This window comes from Alosa pseudoharengus, unplaced genomic scaffold, assembly GCF_046254945.1.
Source record: "Alosa pseudoharengus isolate Yale_2024_CS ecotype anadromous, Long Island Sound unplaced genomic scaffold, YU_APseudo_1.1 YU_APseudo_1.1_scf_2, whole genome shotgun sequence".
Taxonomy (NCBI): Eukaryota; Metazoa; Chordata; class Actinopteri; order Clupeiformes; family Clupeidae; genus Alosa; species Alosa pseudoharengus.
In genome coordinates, this window is record NW_027468663.1 from 16,351,168 (window position 1) to 16,369,217 (window position 18,050).

General features: G+C 42.9%; 1 protein-coding gene across 5 annotated transcripts; it reads right to left on the reverse strand.

Annotated features, from left to right (window-relative positions):
* Nucleotides 1-160: 160 nt before the first annotated feature.
* ssbp3a (single stranded DNA binding protein 3a) lies at nt 161-17,812 on the reverse strand. Of its 5 annotated transcripts, none has more exons than XM_076293977.1 (18): nt 17,640-17,812; nt 17,029-17,101; nt 16,787-16,848; nt 16,321-16,405; nt 6,687-6,776; nt 4,804-4,878; nt 4,367-4,426; nt 4,180-4,234; nt 3,958-4,031; nt 3,116-3,183; nt 2,912-2,960; nt 2,749-2,784; nt 2,449-2,512; nt 2,188-2,258; nt 1,967-2,036; nt 1,800-1,828; nt 1,422-1,523; nt 161-1,075 (listed from the first exon to the last, which is right to left on the reverse strand). In XM_076293977.1, the coding sequence occupies exons 1-18, from the start codon at nt 17,693-17,695 to the stop codon at nt 1,046-1,048; spliced, it is 1,149 nt and encodes a 382-aa protein (XP_076150092.1). In that variant the 5' UTR covers nt 17,696-17,812; the 3' UTR covers nt 161-1,045. The 5 variants fall into 5 exon arrangements, with proteins under 5 accessions (XP_076150092.1, XP_076150091.1, XP_076150094.1 ...); XM_076293976.1 differs by having other exon boundaries at nt 3,116-3,207; XM_076293979.1 differs by lacking the exon at nt 4,804-4,878.
* Nucleotides 17,813-18,050: the final 238 nt, after the last annotated feature.

The following is an 18,050-nucleotide window of genomic DNA, read 5'->3' on the forward strand; positions in this document are numbered from 1 at the left end:
TCATACTAACCAGCATTTGTAGTTTATGTTCTTTATGACTTTTTTGGGTAATAAAGGTTCTTGTTTCAGAATTTATTTTAGATTATAGTTACAGTTAGATGCTTTAGTTTTCATTTAAGTCACATGAATTGAGACATTCAAATCCACACACAGGCACTGATTTCTGCAATATCAAGTTTATCAATAGCTCAAACACAACTCATGACAAGGACATACATAGATGTGAATGTGAAACTTAAAAAAAGAATAGATTTTTTACTGTCCAATCAAAATAGGTTGATATACAATTCATCATGGACCCCTCTGCTGATAAAAACAGGTAGAGAAGTGAGCAATATGGTTCTCTCAGTCACTCTCTGCCTCTTGAATAAACCACTTAAAGCTAATAGTCCTCCACATTCACCAAGCTCACTGTCCGTCACTGTGGATAGTCTCTGTCAATGAGGAACTGTTGTTATTGGTGAGGCATTGCGTTTTAAAAAAAACAAACAAACAAACAAAAAAGAAATTCCCAACGGTAGTCGTTACTGAGTTTGATGTTTTACATCAGAGAGAAAGCTGGAATGGTCTTCAACCAGCCAACAGAGCAAATCCTTCTATGGATTTCCAGTGGAGCTGTTCCCATATTACTTGCTTCCATGGACTTCTTTCGATGAGACTGAAGTGTTAGACAGCCTCCTTTAGTCTTCTAGTCTTCCACCGTGTTTTGAGAGGGCATCATGGGTAAAAAAAAATCCTATAGCTGACTTTTAAATCAGACATTACAAAAACAAAACACTGCTGTAACTAAATAAAAAAAGCTCATTTTAAAAACAGTTCGACCCAGGGGCGGAATTCATAGTAGTGTCTTTAAGGATATGAACCAGGTCCTCCTTGTAAGGTGGAGCTACGGGGACCCGGCTGCTTGAAGTTTTCACTGTTCCCAACCAACTCTAATCTGCTGACGCTGGTGAACAAAACTCCAGTGCATGGCGGTAGATATGCATTAATCCTCTACACACACTCTCTGGCTGCGGCGTAGTTCTTCTAGCGGTGCAGCGGCTGGTCACACACTCATGGTCATGGTCGGCGAGTACTGAGGGTAGAGAGAGACAGACAGAGAGCCATGTAGGGATTTACATTGCCGTGGACATATGGTGTGAAACTTGATGGTGTACACACACCAGTGTTTCCCACAGAATTGAATTCTATTTGTGGTGGTAGGTTTGCAGAATTAACTTGAATGCAACAGTTTTTAACAAATTAGCGCAGCGTGGTTATGATGCTAACCAGATTTAAGAACAGTTTAGTACAACCTGGAAAAATCATTGTGTGTTGGTCAATGTTGATATTGTAATGGGCCACCACAAATAAATCAATGCAACACTGCACACACACACACACACACACACACACAAAACACTACACAGGCCTCCACTCACATTCTCGTTCTGGAAAGAGTGGAGGAAGTTCCCCCCAAGATCTCCGTCATCCCTCGGCGTCCCAGGCGGGTTACTCATCCCACTCAAGTTGTTTGGAGAGTTCTGACAGGACAAGGCCAAAAATGTTTAACAGCTACATATCCTAATGCACTGTTCATGCAACTACTGGTGTCGAGTACTGTAAGATATGCTATTGCACAGGCTTTAATACTCTTCACACTCCATAGTGAATATATACCACAGTTGCTACCAATCTGCTTTGCAATGTATCAAAAAGAGTTGACATGATAAAGTACCAAAGAAACGCCACAGTGCATGTATTAATGCGTGTAGGCTATTATAGGATTAATTATTTTGATGATGAACATTTAAAATTACCTTAGGAATCCCATCTAGATCACTGGAACCTATAACAGAGAGGGAAACTCCTTAAAACTCCACCATTAACTGTTTATCAGCAAAACTAGAGTTATTTCTGTATGTTTAGTTCATTGTTAGGTTGAGGGCACCACATTAGTAGAGAGGACCTGCTGAACTCAGGTTACCTAATGATCCATTCATGTGATGGGGTTCCATTCCTCCCATGGGACCATCAGAGTTAGGACCCATAGAGAACTGAGGGAAGGGCAAAACCCCGCAAGGCAGAAAAGGAGACAGAAAAGGATAGAGTACAGTCAAATGCCACAGTCAAGAAAGCGAGAGAAAAATTCAGAAAGGGGTTATTTGTTTTTTTTATTTTTTTGTCATGGGAATGCGCTGGACTCACATTCGTCCGGTTTCCCCCCGGCGGAACAGAGTTAATCATTGTGTAGAGGTTGTCACCAGAGTTAGTGGAGTCTGAAAGTGGAACGTGAGAGCGAGCATTACGCGCTTGACAGAGAGGAAAGGGAGTGTGGCTGATGCAGAGCTAGAGACGAGCATAGAGCATAAAGCCTAGCGCGGAGAGCGGAGTTGAGTGTTAAGTTGGGGAGGCAGGCTTGAGTTGGGGGGGGGGGGGGGGGGGGGGGAGATGGGGGGCATACTGTACCTGCTGGACTGGGCATTATAGGAGTTCCAGGGGGGCAGCCACCTCCTCCACCACCTGGCGGACCCTGTGGGACAAGACACAAGGACATGAACACCCAGTCGCTCCACAACACTGACACTGACTGACATCTGACATTTTGTGTGTGAAACCAACAGCCACACTCCAGATGGAGAGGTTTGGAGTTCACGGATGTACAGTAGTAATTGGATATGAGATATAGGAGGAGTTCCTAATCTAGTATTAAAACAAACAAACAAACAAACAAACAAACAAACAAAGGGATCGATAAGGAACTCTCACCCCGTATGTGCCTGGAGAGGAGGAGGAGTATGGAATCTGGAAAGCATCAAGAAACAGCCACTTTAGCAACCACAAATCCTACTCTACATTTCAAGATGAGGCAATACCAGAGGAGAGTTGCATTTGTACAGTGGTGATTTTTCAGGATAGCGCAAAAACTCACATTGTTGCCGTTGTTAGGGTTAGGCCATGGCCGGCCAGCTCCAGGCCCCCTGAGTGAGAGAACCGAAAACACAACACCACAAGATCAGGGCCGGAGAACCAAACGGCATTCTTTACTGGGCTCATCTGCTGCCACACTTCACAATTTCATTCGCTGGCCTACCTAAAATGTGGAGGAGTTAGGCATCTGTCAAAGTGCTCTTACATGTTCATGTTGGGCATGCCAGGACCCATGGAGTTGGGTGGAGGAGGCCTCATTCCCCCGCCGTAGTTCTGCAATGATAACCAATGTTCAGACTACCACAAGCAGAGAGCAGAGGACGCGCCCGAGAGGAGACCGAGAGGGAGCAGGAGACAAAAAGGCAGAGGGAAGAAAGAGAAGGGTTAGTTTGGGAAGGGAGTGGAGCACTAGGTTACCGGGCAGACTATTACAGAGGAATGTTTAAGGAAAGATGACTATGAATGACAGGGTGTGAAAGCAACAATGTTTAGTATTCTTTTTATGCTATTCAGGACCTTAAAGAGGAAGGCCCCAATTCAGAATGAACAAAACCTCCTTTTCTGTCACACCTACGTTGGCATGCTCTAGATATGCAGTGATATCGTGAGGAGCAAGAACATTAAGGCGGGGATCACATTGGCCAGCGGCAAGCGTAATGCAATGCTCAGACCATAATAAGTTCTGTCTCGTTCCTAAGCAACACAAATGGTTTGCCTAAACTGACAATTGAATACTAGCTTGCGTTGCGCTTTGAAAGTTGAACCGAGTTCAACGCTCAGCTTGTTCAATGCTAGCGTTACGCTAGCACTGCCACCGACCGTTCCGCTGCGGAACCATAGAGAACAATAGGAAACCTGCCGCTTGCCGCTGGTCAGTGTGATCCCTGCCTAATTCAGGCTTCAGATTTAGAAAGAGACAATGATGGAATGAAACCCAGGCAAACATGGATAAACTGTTCTAACTCAGACCACACCATGCAGCATGTCCTGTGAAAGATCAGCCCACAAGACAGCAAATAGTTGTGGGGTGCTCTGGCTGGGTCATACCTGTGCTCCACCTCCCATTGGGCCCATTCCCCTGGGTACATTCATTCTTTGCATGGGGCCCAAGTTGGGATGGCCTGCAAATAACAGTACAATAGGTAGTATTTAGTAGTGAAAACGAATCTGTACTTTCAAACCAAAGTGGTGAGTCTTGCTACTGGAGTGATGTTCATGAGCAGTAGGCTACACTCTTTGTGAGTGTCGGTTAAGGCTAAGCCTCAGTACCTGGTGGTCGTGTGGGATCCATGACGTTTGGAGGCAAGGGCTGTCCACCTTGGAGCTGGAAAAGAGGAAGCAGGAGAGAGGACAATACGGCCGTGAGATCGTTTCACAGCAGCAATAACACAACATGCTCCCAACCACTGACTGCCTGACCAAACACATGGGACAGGGCTCCAGACGACAGTCGTACCTGGTTGCCCATTCTAATGGGTGGACGGGGGCCTCCAGCGTACCGCGGGGACATGAAAGGCTGTCGAGAGAAGATTATGCGAGTCAGCTTTCAGTGCTGACAGGGTGAGACAGAAAATAAGACATTTATATTACATTTAGTAATTTAGCAGACGCTTTTTATCCAAAGCGACTTTCATATGTCAATTATATTACAAGGGCCATTGTCCCCAGAGCAACTTGGGGATAAAGGCCTTGCTCAAGGGCACAACAGTGGAAGCCAGGAATTGAACCTCCAACTTTTCAGGCTACTGCATGCTAGATCCTGAACTCCTTACCCACTACTCTACTATGCATTAAAGATAATGGCAATGTATTTGTGCAAGCGTGTATTGTATGAAAATGTGAGCAAGAAAGAAAGTGAGAAAGAAAGCGAGTCTTTTGCAGATGTGTGTTTACCTGCCCGTGGGGTCCCATCATGTTAGCGTTAGGGGGAGGTTGTGGGTGAGGCGAAGGCTGGGAGCCGGGGGGACCCTGCAAGATCGGAAAAGCGCGGAGAGAAAAATGGCCGTTACCATGGCATCAGAGGCAGCAAAAAGCGACACATGGCAGGAGAGGAGAAGAGAACCCCAGAGAGAGAGAGAGCAGCAGATGCAGAAATGGAGCCACTAGTCACGAGAGCCAGAAAGCTGGTAAGATAAGAAAGCCATGGATATGAAAATATGAGCTTATTTGAATGAATGAACTGATTACCTTTTGTTTTATCTAATTCATCTTGTAAAACTGAGTAAAGATGCCTTATCACAAAAAATAAACGCCTGGTGTGGAACATGCAATCTAAAATTTTACCCAAACGAAAAATTCAAGCCAAATGGTGAGATGGACACACCACCAGGGGGCAGCATGACTTCAGTGTGGTCAAACCCAAACCAGCTGCACAGGCTCTTCCCCTGCCTCACATTTCAACATAACCACTGATGCATGGCTTAACACTGGGATAATGGACTCAGCTTTGTCTTGGTGTAAAACTTTCCATGCTTGAATGAAACCTATACTGTGTCCTATGTGTAATTCAATTAACAGGCCTGGGAAGACAACAACGTGATCCCTGCTGAGGCCAGGGCTTCCTCGGAGTCCCATTCCGACGCTGATCACCATCACCACGGGCATGAATGAGAAACAGCCACAAATCTTTCAAAGACAAAACAAAATAATTTTAAAAAAGAACTAATGTGACCCATTCAAAAGACCCTTATCAAATGTATTTTGCTCTCCTGACACTCAAACCTGAAATGCCCAACCTGAGGCAAACACAAGCCCCTTGAACCCCCTTCACCCTCAGTCAGTCCTTTCTGCTGGTCCCTGCTGAGGTGAATCCCTCCTGTGCTTGGCAGAGGACCAGGACAGACATAATGGGCATCACAGGGTCAGGCCAGGGAGGTCAGCGGCAGCGCCGGCTGTGACAGCACTGGGGCTCCGCGCACAGACAGACAGGCCCTCCTCTATCAGTGAGGCGACCAGGGCCGCCCACTTAGAAGCTCAATGTTCAAGCCTGAGATTGCATATTCACTGAAAGCCTGTTCAGACCGCCACTCTCTTGCCAACACTGATTGGAAGAGGAAGATGACATGCTTCTGTTTGGGGTGAAGCAAGTGAATGATGTTGCAGAAAAAAATTTGTCCTTAGTCATTGCTTTGTCTTCTACAGGAAGTTTATAATTCCGTGGAAATGCATGGATTCCAGTTGCTTCTACTGGAATTCTACATGCATTTCCACGGAATTATTTTTGGAATCTGATCCCTTATCATACCTGTTCATTCGTACTCGTCACTCGACTTATCATGACTAAATTCAAGATGTCGGCGAACGGTCAATCGTCTTGTAAATAAACTACCAGTGCTTTTTCAAAGTTTTAAAGTTCTCAATGTCTCGAGGGCCCTGGGAAGTCTACCAATGAAGTGTGGAGTTACTTTGAGCCTCGTAAATGGTGTAAAACAGTGATTTATTTGCATAGCTAGGCCGATGTCCGAGGCACCCCCATCGAAAATCTGTTGGTAGCATCAGCTAACTGGCGCCAGATTTCGGAGTGCAGGGGACAAGCCGAGATGAGCTATGAGACAAAAGTTCACTCTCGGTATCATGTTTCAACACACTTTAGGTCAATATCACACCGAAATTCTCCTTTAAATCTGGTTAGCATCATAACCACGCTGTGCTAGTTAATTCTGCAAACGTACCACCACAAATGGAATTCAATTCTGTGGGAAACACTGCAATCTCTTAAACACCAAGACAGAAGCCTATAAAAAGAGACATGTGAAGCAGAGCTAAATGTCACCCACCTGAAAGAACCCAGGAGGCATGGGTCCACCAGGCATGCCCTCAGAGGGAGGCATGTTGCCCATCACCGGACTGGGTGCAGCGGCAGCACTCTGTGGATAGAGACCAGAACACGGACACCATGAAGTCACATAGCCAACAGTATCAGGTTATGGAAAAATGGGATGATGAGACCAGCCTCAAACATCTGATGGCAGACATTTGTGAGGATCTTTAAAAGACATTCTAAATTGTATTATTGTATTTTCAACGTCTCCATCAGTTTTTTCCTGTTAAATGTATTTACTTAATGTATATGCTTTGGCTGACATCAAATAATGTATTTACTAGCTATGTTATGCTTTGGCTGACATCAAATAATTTTGCAAAGAAACACTAATAATTTCAGTATAAACTCAATCAATACAGAAAATGTTTTGCTAAATGACTATTTGATGTTAACTGTATTTCATACAACTTCAAACGTTTGTTGTACGTGATGTATTTGCAGTCATTTTGTTATGCTTCAGATGTGGTTAGCACTCCACTGAGCACTCTCTGTGTGGCTGGTGTCATCCTTTGTTCAATCCAAAACATGGGCTTTGGTGAGTTCCTCCCTGACCGCGTTAGCCACCATGTGTCAGCCTTAGAGGCCTCTATGCTGCTGCTACACACGCTGTGGCTAAATCCCATACACGTATGAAAGCTGATTATGACAAGAGGTCAGGATTTAAGGGACTTAAAGGCAGGGAAGGCAGCATCTTATAAAGAAATCCAAGTAAGCAGCTCATCTTGTTCAATCGCGTCTGAATGGACTTGATTGGACGGTGATGCTGTGGGTGCTACTCTTTACGAGAGAACCACCAATGCATGACTACAGACTGGTGACAGAGAAAGAGACTGGCATTTATACATTCATGCCACATAGTTATATATGAATGTGTGTGTGTGTTGAGCATTTCCAAGGATAAACTGTAACTACATTGGATGGCAAAACTGGGTTTTAGCCTGTGTTTAACCATGGAAGGCTAAGAACAAATAAACCACTGTAGAGGAAGGTGACTATGTCACCCCCTAAGACATACAGTAAGACCTACAATCAAACAGCAGTGCACCCCACTGACTGTTTTCATTCATTGCAGCAGCCTTTGTTTATTAGCACCCGCTAATCCTATCAGGGTCTTGAATTAGCATAGAGGGGCATGACACAGAGCATTTCTCCATTAGTGTCAAATAATACCCATTGTTCAGACCTCTGTCCCTGCTGTGCTTAGACTGGGAGCAGCATCACTGATTATCACCATCACAGACAGTCTGGCGCACGGCATATGTGCGAACAGTCAACACAACACAAGAGCCGCACCAGCCAGCAATATGTCATGAGACATCCTAAAAAACACAGAGCTAACATGATGGCAAAGCTAATAGCTTCCTGGTAGGATGCTATTGATGCTGTCAAATACAAAAGGAGGATGAGATCAAATCTTCAGGCATTATTGATCTTTACTGGAATATTTAAAAAGATATTGACAAAGAAAGCTAACATTTGTCTAGGGGTGCCATGTAACTATTAGCATGTTTGTAAACCGTGTCTAACGGAGCAGCCCTTGGGGAACCTGGCAGCCAAAACAGAAAGCTGAATGTGGATTGGGCCGTGTCTAAATATATCCCCTCAGCAATTGTGAAATCTAACAGCAGGGGGAGAAACCTGGTAGTGTCAGACTCCAGTAGCCTAGGATCTGATGGTAACAAACAACACACCATCACACAGAGCCCTAACCCGCAGCTTCTGCATGAAACGGAGGCTGTGTGTAGAATATGTACAGTATACACCACAGGCTTGCCCTTGCTTCAGAAGACATGGGTGAAAGGGAAACCAAGCATAGACAACTTCAGCATTGGAGTCCTGTTAGATGTCAAAAGTCCTGGTTGAAATAAAATAATGAAAAATAATGTTCGTCATAATGTACAGTATCCCACAAGCTTGTTCAATTGGCCATCTTTTTCAGACTAACAGCTGGAGAAGATAGAGGGTGGAGACCTGGACGCTTGGTGGGCTAGCTCCTGGCCAAATGACCAGTCACCACCCATGCCTTCATTTCCTGATTCCTGTTTTCCCCTCGGCCTGCACTATTTGTGACCTTTGTTATATTGGTAGCAGAGTAAGACAGTATAATGAAAAGCACCAAGCCCTCCTCAAACAGACTTTGACACTAAAACTTACGTGATAACTGTAAAGTTGGAGCATACGCTTTCAGTGAGTTCTCATGCAGTGGCCATAGTGCCTGTGTGTTTGTGGGCAGTAGGCCTATGTGATGGTGGCAGAAGTGAATTTCCACATTCACCCAATTTGACATTTTGACTGAGAATCCAAATTGAGAACCCTTTGACAAGGTGATTCCCACTAGAAAGATCGTTTGCAGACTGAACTCAGTCTCAGGGCTGTCTCTGGGCTCAAGGAATTTCCACTGGGGCAAATCTCCAGAGGTGTGTGACCATCTGACCACCTGAAACCCAGCACACAATAAGGTCTTAAAGGGACCAACTGAAGGCCATCCTGGAGGAAGCGGACAGCGCGAGTCGTCCGTCTGACAGTGATCCCTCTAATCTTCTCTCCAATCCCCAGCACATTTGTACAGCCTTAGTGCAGCATCAGGTCTACTGCAGTCTATGCCAGGCCAGCTGTGGGGTGGGGTGGTAGGGGGATGCTTATGCTGATGCATTTTAGAGTCTTGACATTCATGGGGCACTTCAGTTGGTGACTACAATGCAAAGGTCACAGAATTCACACTTAACCTTGCAACGAATAATGAAAAGGTGATCCTAGGCTTTATGAGGGCTCTGCACAGCTCTGAACAATACAATTCACTTTATTACAATTGGCCATATCAATTGCATCATTTTTTCGGGTGTCTTTATTTGTTTCTAGTGCCAAATGTGTCTGGTAAATGAAGCCAGTGGTGATAGGTAACAGGTCACAAATGTAAAATAGAACATATGTAAAATAGAGAATAAATAAATAACAATAGCTTACATATGTAGATAGTAGGGAGGGATGCATCATTGTGTAACTCTAATCTGGGCTGTACGGATACGGATGTTCAAAACCAATTTAGCTGATAACCGATGCCAATACCGATTTTTTTGTTTACTTTGTTTTAGATGCTAATTATACCCTTTATTAATTATTATTATTAACATAATAATTACATACATTCTTTCAGTCCTTCATAGCACCTGAATCTCCGAATATGCCAGTCAGACATAACAGATAAAAATCAGTCACTGTCAGTCAACGATATCGATGTTAGACTGATGGAGGCAAAAGACATGATGATCAACAAAAAAAACAACAACGCACTCTTATATTCTGAGCGTTTGGATGGCCTAAACGTTTATCCTGATTCTTCAGCATCAGCACAGTATGCTGGACTGTCCCCATGACAATTTATTACTGATTGACAAAGGAGGGAAGGAAGGCCGGGCCCCTTTTAAATGTCCTCTGGCCTCTGGGGAAAATGACACAGACCCATAAACACCGCCTGTAAACAACAATATTACTGCCCCCGAGTGCACGGCCTGTGAGGAATAGGTTTCCCTATAAGACGACTTTATAATATTAAACCTATTAGGCATGTAAGTAATCTCTGGCCATTTTGTGATACTCATCTCTTCTCTAGACCAACAACCCCAACCTATGAGAGAGAAATCATAAACTACCCCTGCGGTAGAGAAGTTAATTATGTATAAAGCACAGAAAGCCATTACTGTCAAGCACCATCAATTCTTTCTTTCTTTTTTTGTTTCTAGGAAAATTGATCGGCATGACCCACAATGATTATTGACAGATGTTGTCAAGACAACATGGGTGTGGTACAACTGGTAGAGGCAGACTTCAAAGAAAAAAGAAAAAGCTCTCCATATGCTTCGGTCATATGCTACTCCTCTCAACAACAAAATTCCCTCTCAATCTCTCTCTCTCTCTCTCTCCCCTTTGGCAATTCAATGGGGCATCTGTTGCTCTCGTCCCTCTCGTGTGTTCACTGGCGGAGGGGCCTCTGTGACCACACTGGCATGGCGGTAGTAACCATGGCACCCTTGCCTCCTCTCCTTGGTGAGTTCGCCCCTCTGCAGGGAATATAAAAACGTAGGCTCCATGGCTCGCAAACACAGAGGGAACAAAAGCATAGAGCTATGGATGGAGGCTATTGCTGCAGGTATGTTACAGGCACAAATGTGACCACAGTAACAATTCTGTGCCAATTGCAAGGAACCAGCTGCTTTTGATGGGGACTCCATGAACATTTTTGGACTGTTTTGTGAAACTGTCTCTATTCTCAAAATTTGTATTTGAATGCAATTTTGTAGATCTAGTCACTGAAGAGAGTCGCTTATGCCATCAGTCACATCGAGGGGGCAAAGCAATTAGTGGAGAAGGTGAGTACCCACAGACGACTCCACTTGACAGAATAATAACCCCCCTTAGTGGCAATCAAGCAATAACAGAGGTCAGTCAACACAGCGTATAAGTGGTCCTTACTTCTAAATGAAGGCCAAGTGGCTTGCATTTAAGGAGCACAAAAACTGTAACACATTTCATCAGCATGTATTCAAATTTTTAAAAACTATGTAGACATCACTGATTAAAACTAATGAGGGAAGACAAGGAACCTTTAAAGAACCCTCTGGAACCTCTAGCCATGTAGCAAAGACTCACAGCACCAATCAAAAATTCTGTTCTGTACTGTTCAAAAATGGCTATCTGAGGTCTATTTCTCTGTGCAGATAGGCCTAAGTAGTTATTTATGGAGGACCACAGGTGTCACTTAAATAGCAAATGAAGTTGGTTAATTTGTTATTAAATATATATTAAAAAATATAATTTACAAAAAGTATTTTGTAAATCAATTATTAAATTATCAATAAATACTCTAATTTTAAAAAGGGATTTGCAAATATAATTGCAAAATCTTTTTGCTTTTCCATTTGCCAAATCATTTGGCAAATCCATTTGGCAAATCATTTGGAAAAGAATGCCTCTTTTAATTTATTTGATAAGGAACTGATAATAAATAACTGAGCAGCAGAGCTGCAAAGCTGTCATAGTCGATACATAAATAGTTTATTATTATAATTAGGCTATTAATACTATTACTTTACCACTACTGCTGTAACTGCAGATTGTAACTTCCGGGAATGAGCCTCCATTGTTGGAAAACAATGGAACATTAACATCAGGGCTCTGGTTACAATGTTTCAGTAAAGTTCCTTTAAGGCATTCTTTTCCAAATGATTTGCCAAATGGATTTGGCAAATGATTTGGCAAATGGAAAAACAAAAAGATTTGCAAATCCCTTTTTAAAATTAGAGCATTTATTGATAATTTAATAATTGATTTACAAAATACTTTTTGTAAATTATCTTTTTAAATACTGTTTATATTGGCAAATTAACCAACTTCATTTGCCATTTAAGTGACACCTGTGGTCCTCCATAGTTATTAGGATAAGCCAGTGCTTCGAAAAGCCAGACACTAGCAACAGACACCTGCAACACAGACTTTAGTGTGACAGATGAGAACAGCTCTCATCACCAGCGACCACCAAGATCACCTGCCACCTGCCACAAGCCCTGCTGCCATGGAAACCATGAAATACAACATACAACGGACAAATACTGAACAGAACTGGAATGCAGTCCTTTGTTATATAAGAACTGAAAATAAAAATCAACAAATAATATGATCATTTTACTTATAATAACAATATAACAATAGCATAAACAATAGATAGAGTAAGAGTTAATTTTGTTTGGTCTTAATTGAACCATGATTCTGACAAATACTGTAAAAAGATTAAAAAGTGACATCAATTAAGTAGGGTGGGACTCTCGAGGACACTGTGCAAAACACAAATTAAAAATTTAGTAGATAATCAATCATCTCATAAGGGCCTTTGACTGTTCATCTTTCTGGGCAGAAACCGGCATGTCTGCGCGAGGAACCAAAGAAAATATCCAATAAAATATCTAGTTTCATTGTTGAAGATGGCAACACATAATTGGCAATACTGAAACAGTGGTGTGGTGCGTTGAAAAGCTATCCGTACAAGTGTAAGATTAATCAAAACAGGGAACATAATCCGGATGTTCGGTTTGGCTGAGGCGCGCCGTGTCTCTCATTTTGTTTGCATCTCTCCTGGGCACTTCCTCACCACACTCAGCTAAAGCCACCAACAGATTCCTGGCTGATCCCACAGCCCTGAACAAGGCCTCCCAAAAGGCACCAAAGGCACTCCAGCCCCCTACAGACTTAACATGCTCTCCCAGAGCAACCTCTCCCAGAGCAGAACCCAACCCCACCCAACCTTCCCCACCCCCAACCCTTCACCTAGCCTCACAAAACAAAAGTGAACCACGGTCCTCTGTAGGGGGAAGAAAAAAAACAGTCAAGGAAATTCCTGGAATATTTTAGATGTGGTAGGGGCTGTGCTCTCCAACTACTCCTGTCCCAGCCTGCCGTGGCAATCCCAGTAGCCCAAGCCAAGAACAGGAGCCCTCTTATCAGTGAGCAACCTAATTACCTCCCCCTGCACCCCCTGTCCGTGTATACCCTAATGATACGACTATATGAAAGAGCAACATGCGCTCATAATGGCTCAGGAACAAATTGATGGATTCTTTGCCATTTACTGAGAGAGGGACAAAGGGGAAAAAATAGGATTGAGTCTCTCTCTCTCTCTCTCTGTGTGTTTTACCCCTCCCCCACCTTGGCTCCCCAGCTCTTTCCACCCCCCCCCCCCGCCCCCCAGAACCCTCTCTCCGTCCACTTCCTTCCTCTTCCCTCTCTCCATCCCCCTCTGAGGCCTGTGATGGACTGCTCAGACAGACGGCTGATGGCAGCCGCAGTTGCCTGTGCTAATGTTTTGCTTGATGAGTCCGCTAGACCGAAGCAGTTCAACTAAGCAACACTCGGAGAGCGGCATATTGCGAGACGGCTATATTTAGGATTCATTATCGGAACATAATGCAGCCACAGCATTGATCTGTTGGTCAGTCCTGACTGTGATGCACTGCCCTGCAGTCAAAAATGCTAATGGCCACTAAACATACATATCTAGTAAACTGGCAGGCACTTGATGCCTCTATTGTCATGGCTACACACCACCATTGCATTCAATGGCAGAGAGAAAAGCATGCAAACACATACCAATCAATCTAAAACTCACAAATACAAACACATACAGACTTACATTGCCTCCAAGAGGTGTTCTGTGATCCTTATTAACCATATCTGAGAATGCGTACACATGAGGGCCAAGGGAAAGGGAAAATATTATATTGATACTGAAATTCACTTAGATAGATAGATAGATATATAGATAGATAGATACTTTATTGATCCCCAAGGGGAAATTAAAGAATTCACTTGTCATCTTAAGTTCTTTAACAGGTCTGGTTGATTCAGTACAGATGATCTAATGCAAGTAAACAAACGTGTGTAATGCAAGTAAACAAAAAGCTCATGACACTCATGAGCAGAGGAGGGGAGGACCATCACTCTCGCATCTCACTCAATCAAGTGAATGGGTTTTTACACAGGCCCACAGACACCATTCATATATAGTGGGTTTCAAACAAGAATCAAATCTATTCCTCTAAGTTGCCCCAATCGTGCATAGCAATATTTTAATTCAATTTTAAGGTCATGCTGGTGGTTAAAAGAGAGTTTGATCATTTCAAAGAGGTCAACCATCAGTAGTCAGTAGTCACTGTTTAGTATGAAGCTAACAAAAACACCCCCGGATAACCAACATATCGGCCTGAATTGGCACCTTTTAGGTGGCACATCCTTCGACAAGCGACTTATCTCCACGCTCCTCCCCAGTCCTCCCCCCTACACTCAGGGCGTTGTGTTGTGTGGTGTTGTGTTGTGGGGGAGGGGAGCTGGAGAGGACGCGGCTGCCCCTCCTTTCCTGCTGTGTCAGGGTTAAAAAGCTAAAAAGCAACAGCAAACCTCGCCATTATCAGGTCCTTCGTGTCCCCCTCCCCCATCACCCTTCACACTGCACTAGAGGCTATTTCTGCTGTTAAAGAGACAGGCCTGTTTTACACAGTGTGTTTGTGTGTGTATGCGTGTCTAGTTAGTGTTGGTAAAGAGGTAAGGATGCAGCGGCAGACTTGGTTAACACTATTTCTGAAGGGGGGGGGGGGGGCACCACTTAACTTTGAGAGCTTGACAGTCATGTCCTGGACTGTGTGTGTGTGTGTGTGTGCGTGTGTGTGTGTACATGTGCATGTAGCGTTCAAGGGTGTGTTCAGAAAAGAAATATTCCTAAATTGAAGCATGTTTCCTGAGGTAGGCCCTCAGTGGATTGTTATTTTGCTGCCTGCCGATGTAAGGGTTAATATTATGTAACATGGAGTGGAGTATCTGCAAAAGGGGACCAGCGCTCTACAACACAGAATTACAAAATAAATCCTTGCAGCTTATTCAACTTAATCCACCCTAAGAACATGTACGGCATTTTAAAACTCTGGGATTTGAAGGAGATTTGGGTAAGACTGGTTTATGTGTCAAACAGCAGAAGTCCTACCACTCATGACCCCATAACCATGAGTTAGAGTTGATGAAAATCAAATGTCTACATTCCTGTATTGGACACCAGAGAAAAAAATATGCGACAGTCTTAAGGTTTAGTCCGGACAGATATTTACTAGTCATCATATGTTTCAAAGTATGCACTTGAGATGGTGGTGTGCTAGCTAAGAGAGAACAGGGTTTCTTTTTGTAGTTAAGGAGAGGTCAACTGCTGTCTCCACACAGCTTGTTTATTGCATCTGGTCTATTAGTGTAGCACTTAAAGGTAAATGGACTAAAACCATATAAGCAATTCGGTCCAGTAGTAGCACTTACTTTGACCATTACTTATATCATTTATGTGAGAGTTAATAAGATCATATAGAAATGTTTTCCCATGTTCTCCTAATTTCCTATTCCATAGATCTCGCAAAAAAAATGCAACAGAGTGCCGTATTTTTAATACAATATTTTTGTGTCAACATAGAGTGTAACATTAAAATTACAGCCACTTCCCCTGGCCCCATTTAGGCGTGTTGTTCATCTAATGAAGTCAAAGAGGAAGCACTATTGAGAGATTATGTTAACCTTATGTCTTCAAGCAACCTGCACTTGTTCATGTAATTATTCAAGCATCTCTTAACCCTTACCGGTTTTCCATTTCTTTCTTCACACACCTATTCCAATGAACATTTAAACTATAGCCAAAAAACTAGGGAGCAATTATAAGTGCTTGCTCCCTTTACGAAAAAGAACTAGGCTACAGGACTTGTATTTTGGGACAAAATATTCTAGTAATTGTATAGAAATAGGCTACAAGATATAGGAATCTTATAATATTTTTGGAGATACTATAGAAGACTATTGAGGGTAAGGATATCATAGAAGCATTACAGAACACCACAGATGTTTACACACTAGCTACTATAGAACAATACAGTATTACTATAGTTCTTTTTCGTAAGAGTCATTATGTCCATCTATTCATTCCTTCATTGTTAACTGCATGTGTCAAAAAAAGGACAGGAGGATGTGTGTGTGGTGGGTGTGTGTAAGGGGGGGGGGGGAGCATTACTCACGTAGTCATGAAAGGCTTTGGCCTCACTGGAGTGATCGCATGTGTCCCTTCTTTCTGGGGCCGCACAGTACAAATCCCAAAATACACTGTGACATAGTTAATGACAAAGCAACACATTTCATAACATTAGAAAAGCTCTTCAGGACAAATTGAAAACACACATGAGAATAGGCTATGAGGATGATTAAACTGGCCTAGGTAGCCCGTCTTTCCTGTCTTTAGAGTAGAGCAGTATTACACCTGAAACTCTTGAGGGATAAGGTAGAGTGACCTGAGAAGACCACTGAGAAATAAAACAAGCAATAGGTAGTCTATGTCTCCTTTGATAACAAAGCTGCACAGAACTTTTGCTTTAAATATTACATTTTCTACAGGAGACAAGTTCAAATGTGAGGTCTCATTTGTAATTTGCAATTAATAGACTTTAAAAGGAATCCTCCTCACTAAGTTGAAGTAACCTAACTTACCACCACCATGAATGAAGGAAGCCTGGTGGCTCACCAAGCGTAATGTTTTTCTCCCACCGTATCTATGAAAACGGAAAGACACAATGACAAAAACATCATAAATGGAAAGGCACATAAAATAATATACAATATGATAGAGCTTTCAAAATGGAGGTCACACTGAACCGAACAAAGAGCATTGCGGAATGGACGGAAGAGGTCATTCTCCATGTAAACAAACAGACAATAGAAGACCACCTCACCTCAGAGAGGAACGTTTGTGCAGACTTCTGTGCACCGATGTGAAGCAGATACTCGTAGACATACAATGCTAGCCTGTATGAGTTAAAGAGACAGGTTTGATGAAACTGAATAGGTTATAGGCTACATGGTCTATAGTATATCTCACACAATATATAACGTTAACCTATTATGTAGCAGTCTTTGCGAAATGTAGCCAACATTCCTTCTGACCAAGTTAGTAACATATTCGTAACATAAAAACAAAGTAGCCTAACAAATCGCATGTGTCTACAGCGCAACTACTGATCAACACAGTATGTCACGTGCATTTGAAAATATTTTACTTGACAACGTTTAAAGCCTTTAACAAAATGATTCAGTCATAAAGAGAACGTGTCGTGAGTCTACATCAACAAAGCTGTTTTCGTCTTAAATTCACGAAACTGTGACCATATGAATTCCTCAACATCTCTACAAAACAAGGTTTGTACAAAATCTTTCATTCATATTAAACTGAAACGGGCAAAACATGTTCCTGCAACATCGCCATAGATGGAGGGACATAGGGCGCAAACAGCAGAAACAATATGAATGAGCTAGGGAATAATGTAGGCATGATCGGAGCCCTTACTTTTCACGAGCTTGCCCGTCTGAGGGCACGGCATTCCCTTTTCCCTTCGGAAACATGGTTTTAAATGTGTTGAGAGAATCTCCCGTTATTCCACGATGAATTTCTTATGTTCCAGCTGTCAACGTGTAGCCCATCCGTGACCCCATCCTTCTGTGATAGTGCTGCTCAACCGACCCTGGTCACAGCATGGACTATGGGCGGTGACCTAATCTTGGTGATTGACATTCATACTTACCAATGACTTCAGACTGTTTCATTTAAACCGCCCTCTGCCCTTCATAACCAAGAATAGGCTATATGGGCGGCTGCGATTAGTAGCCTAATATTTGATCAGCCGTTTAATACGCTGACAAATGTTTTTTTTTTTTTTTTTTTAAATAAGAAATTACAATTGTAAAAAGAGACATATTT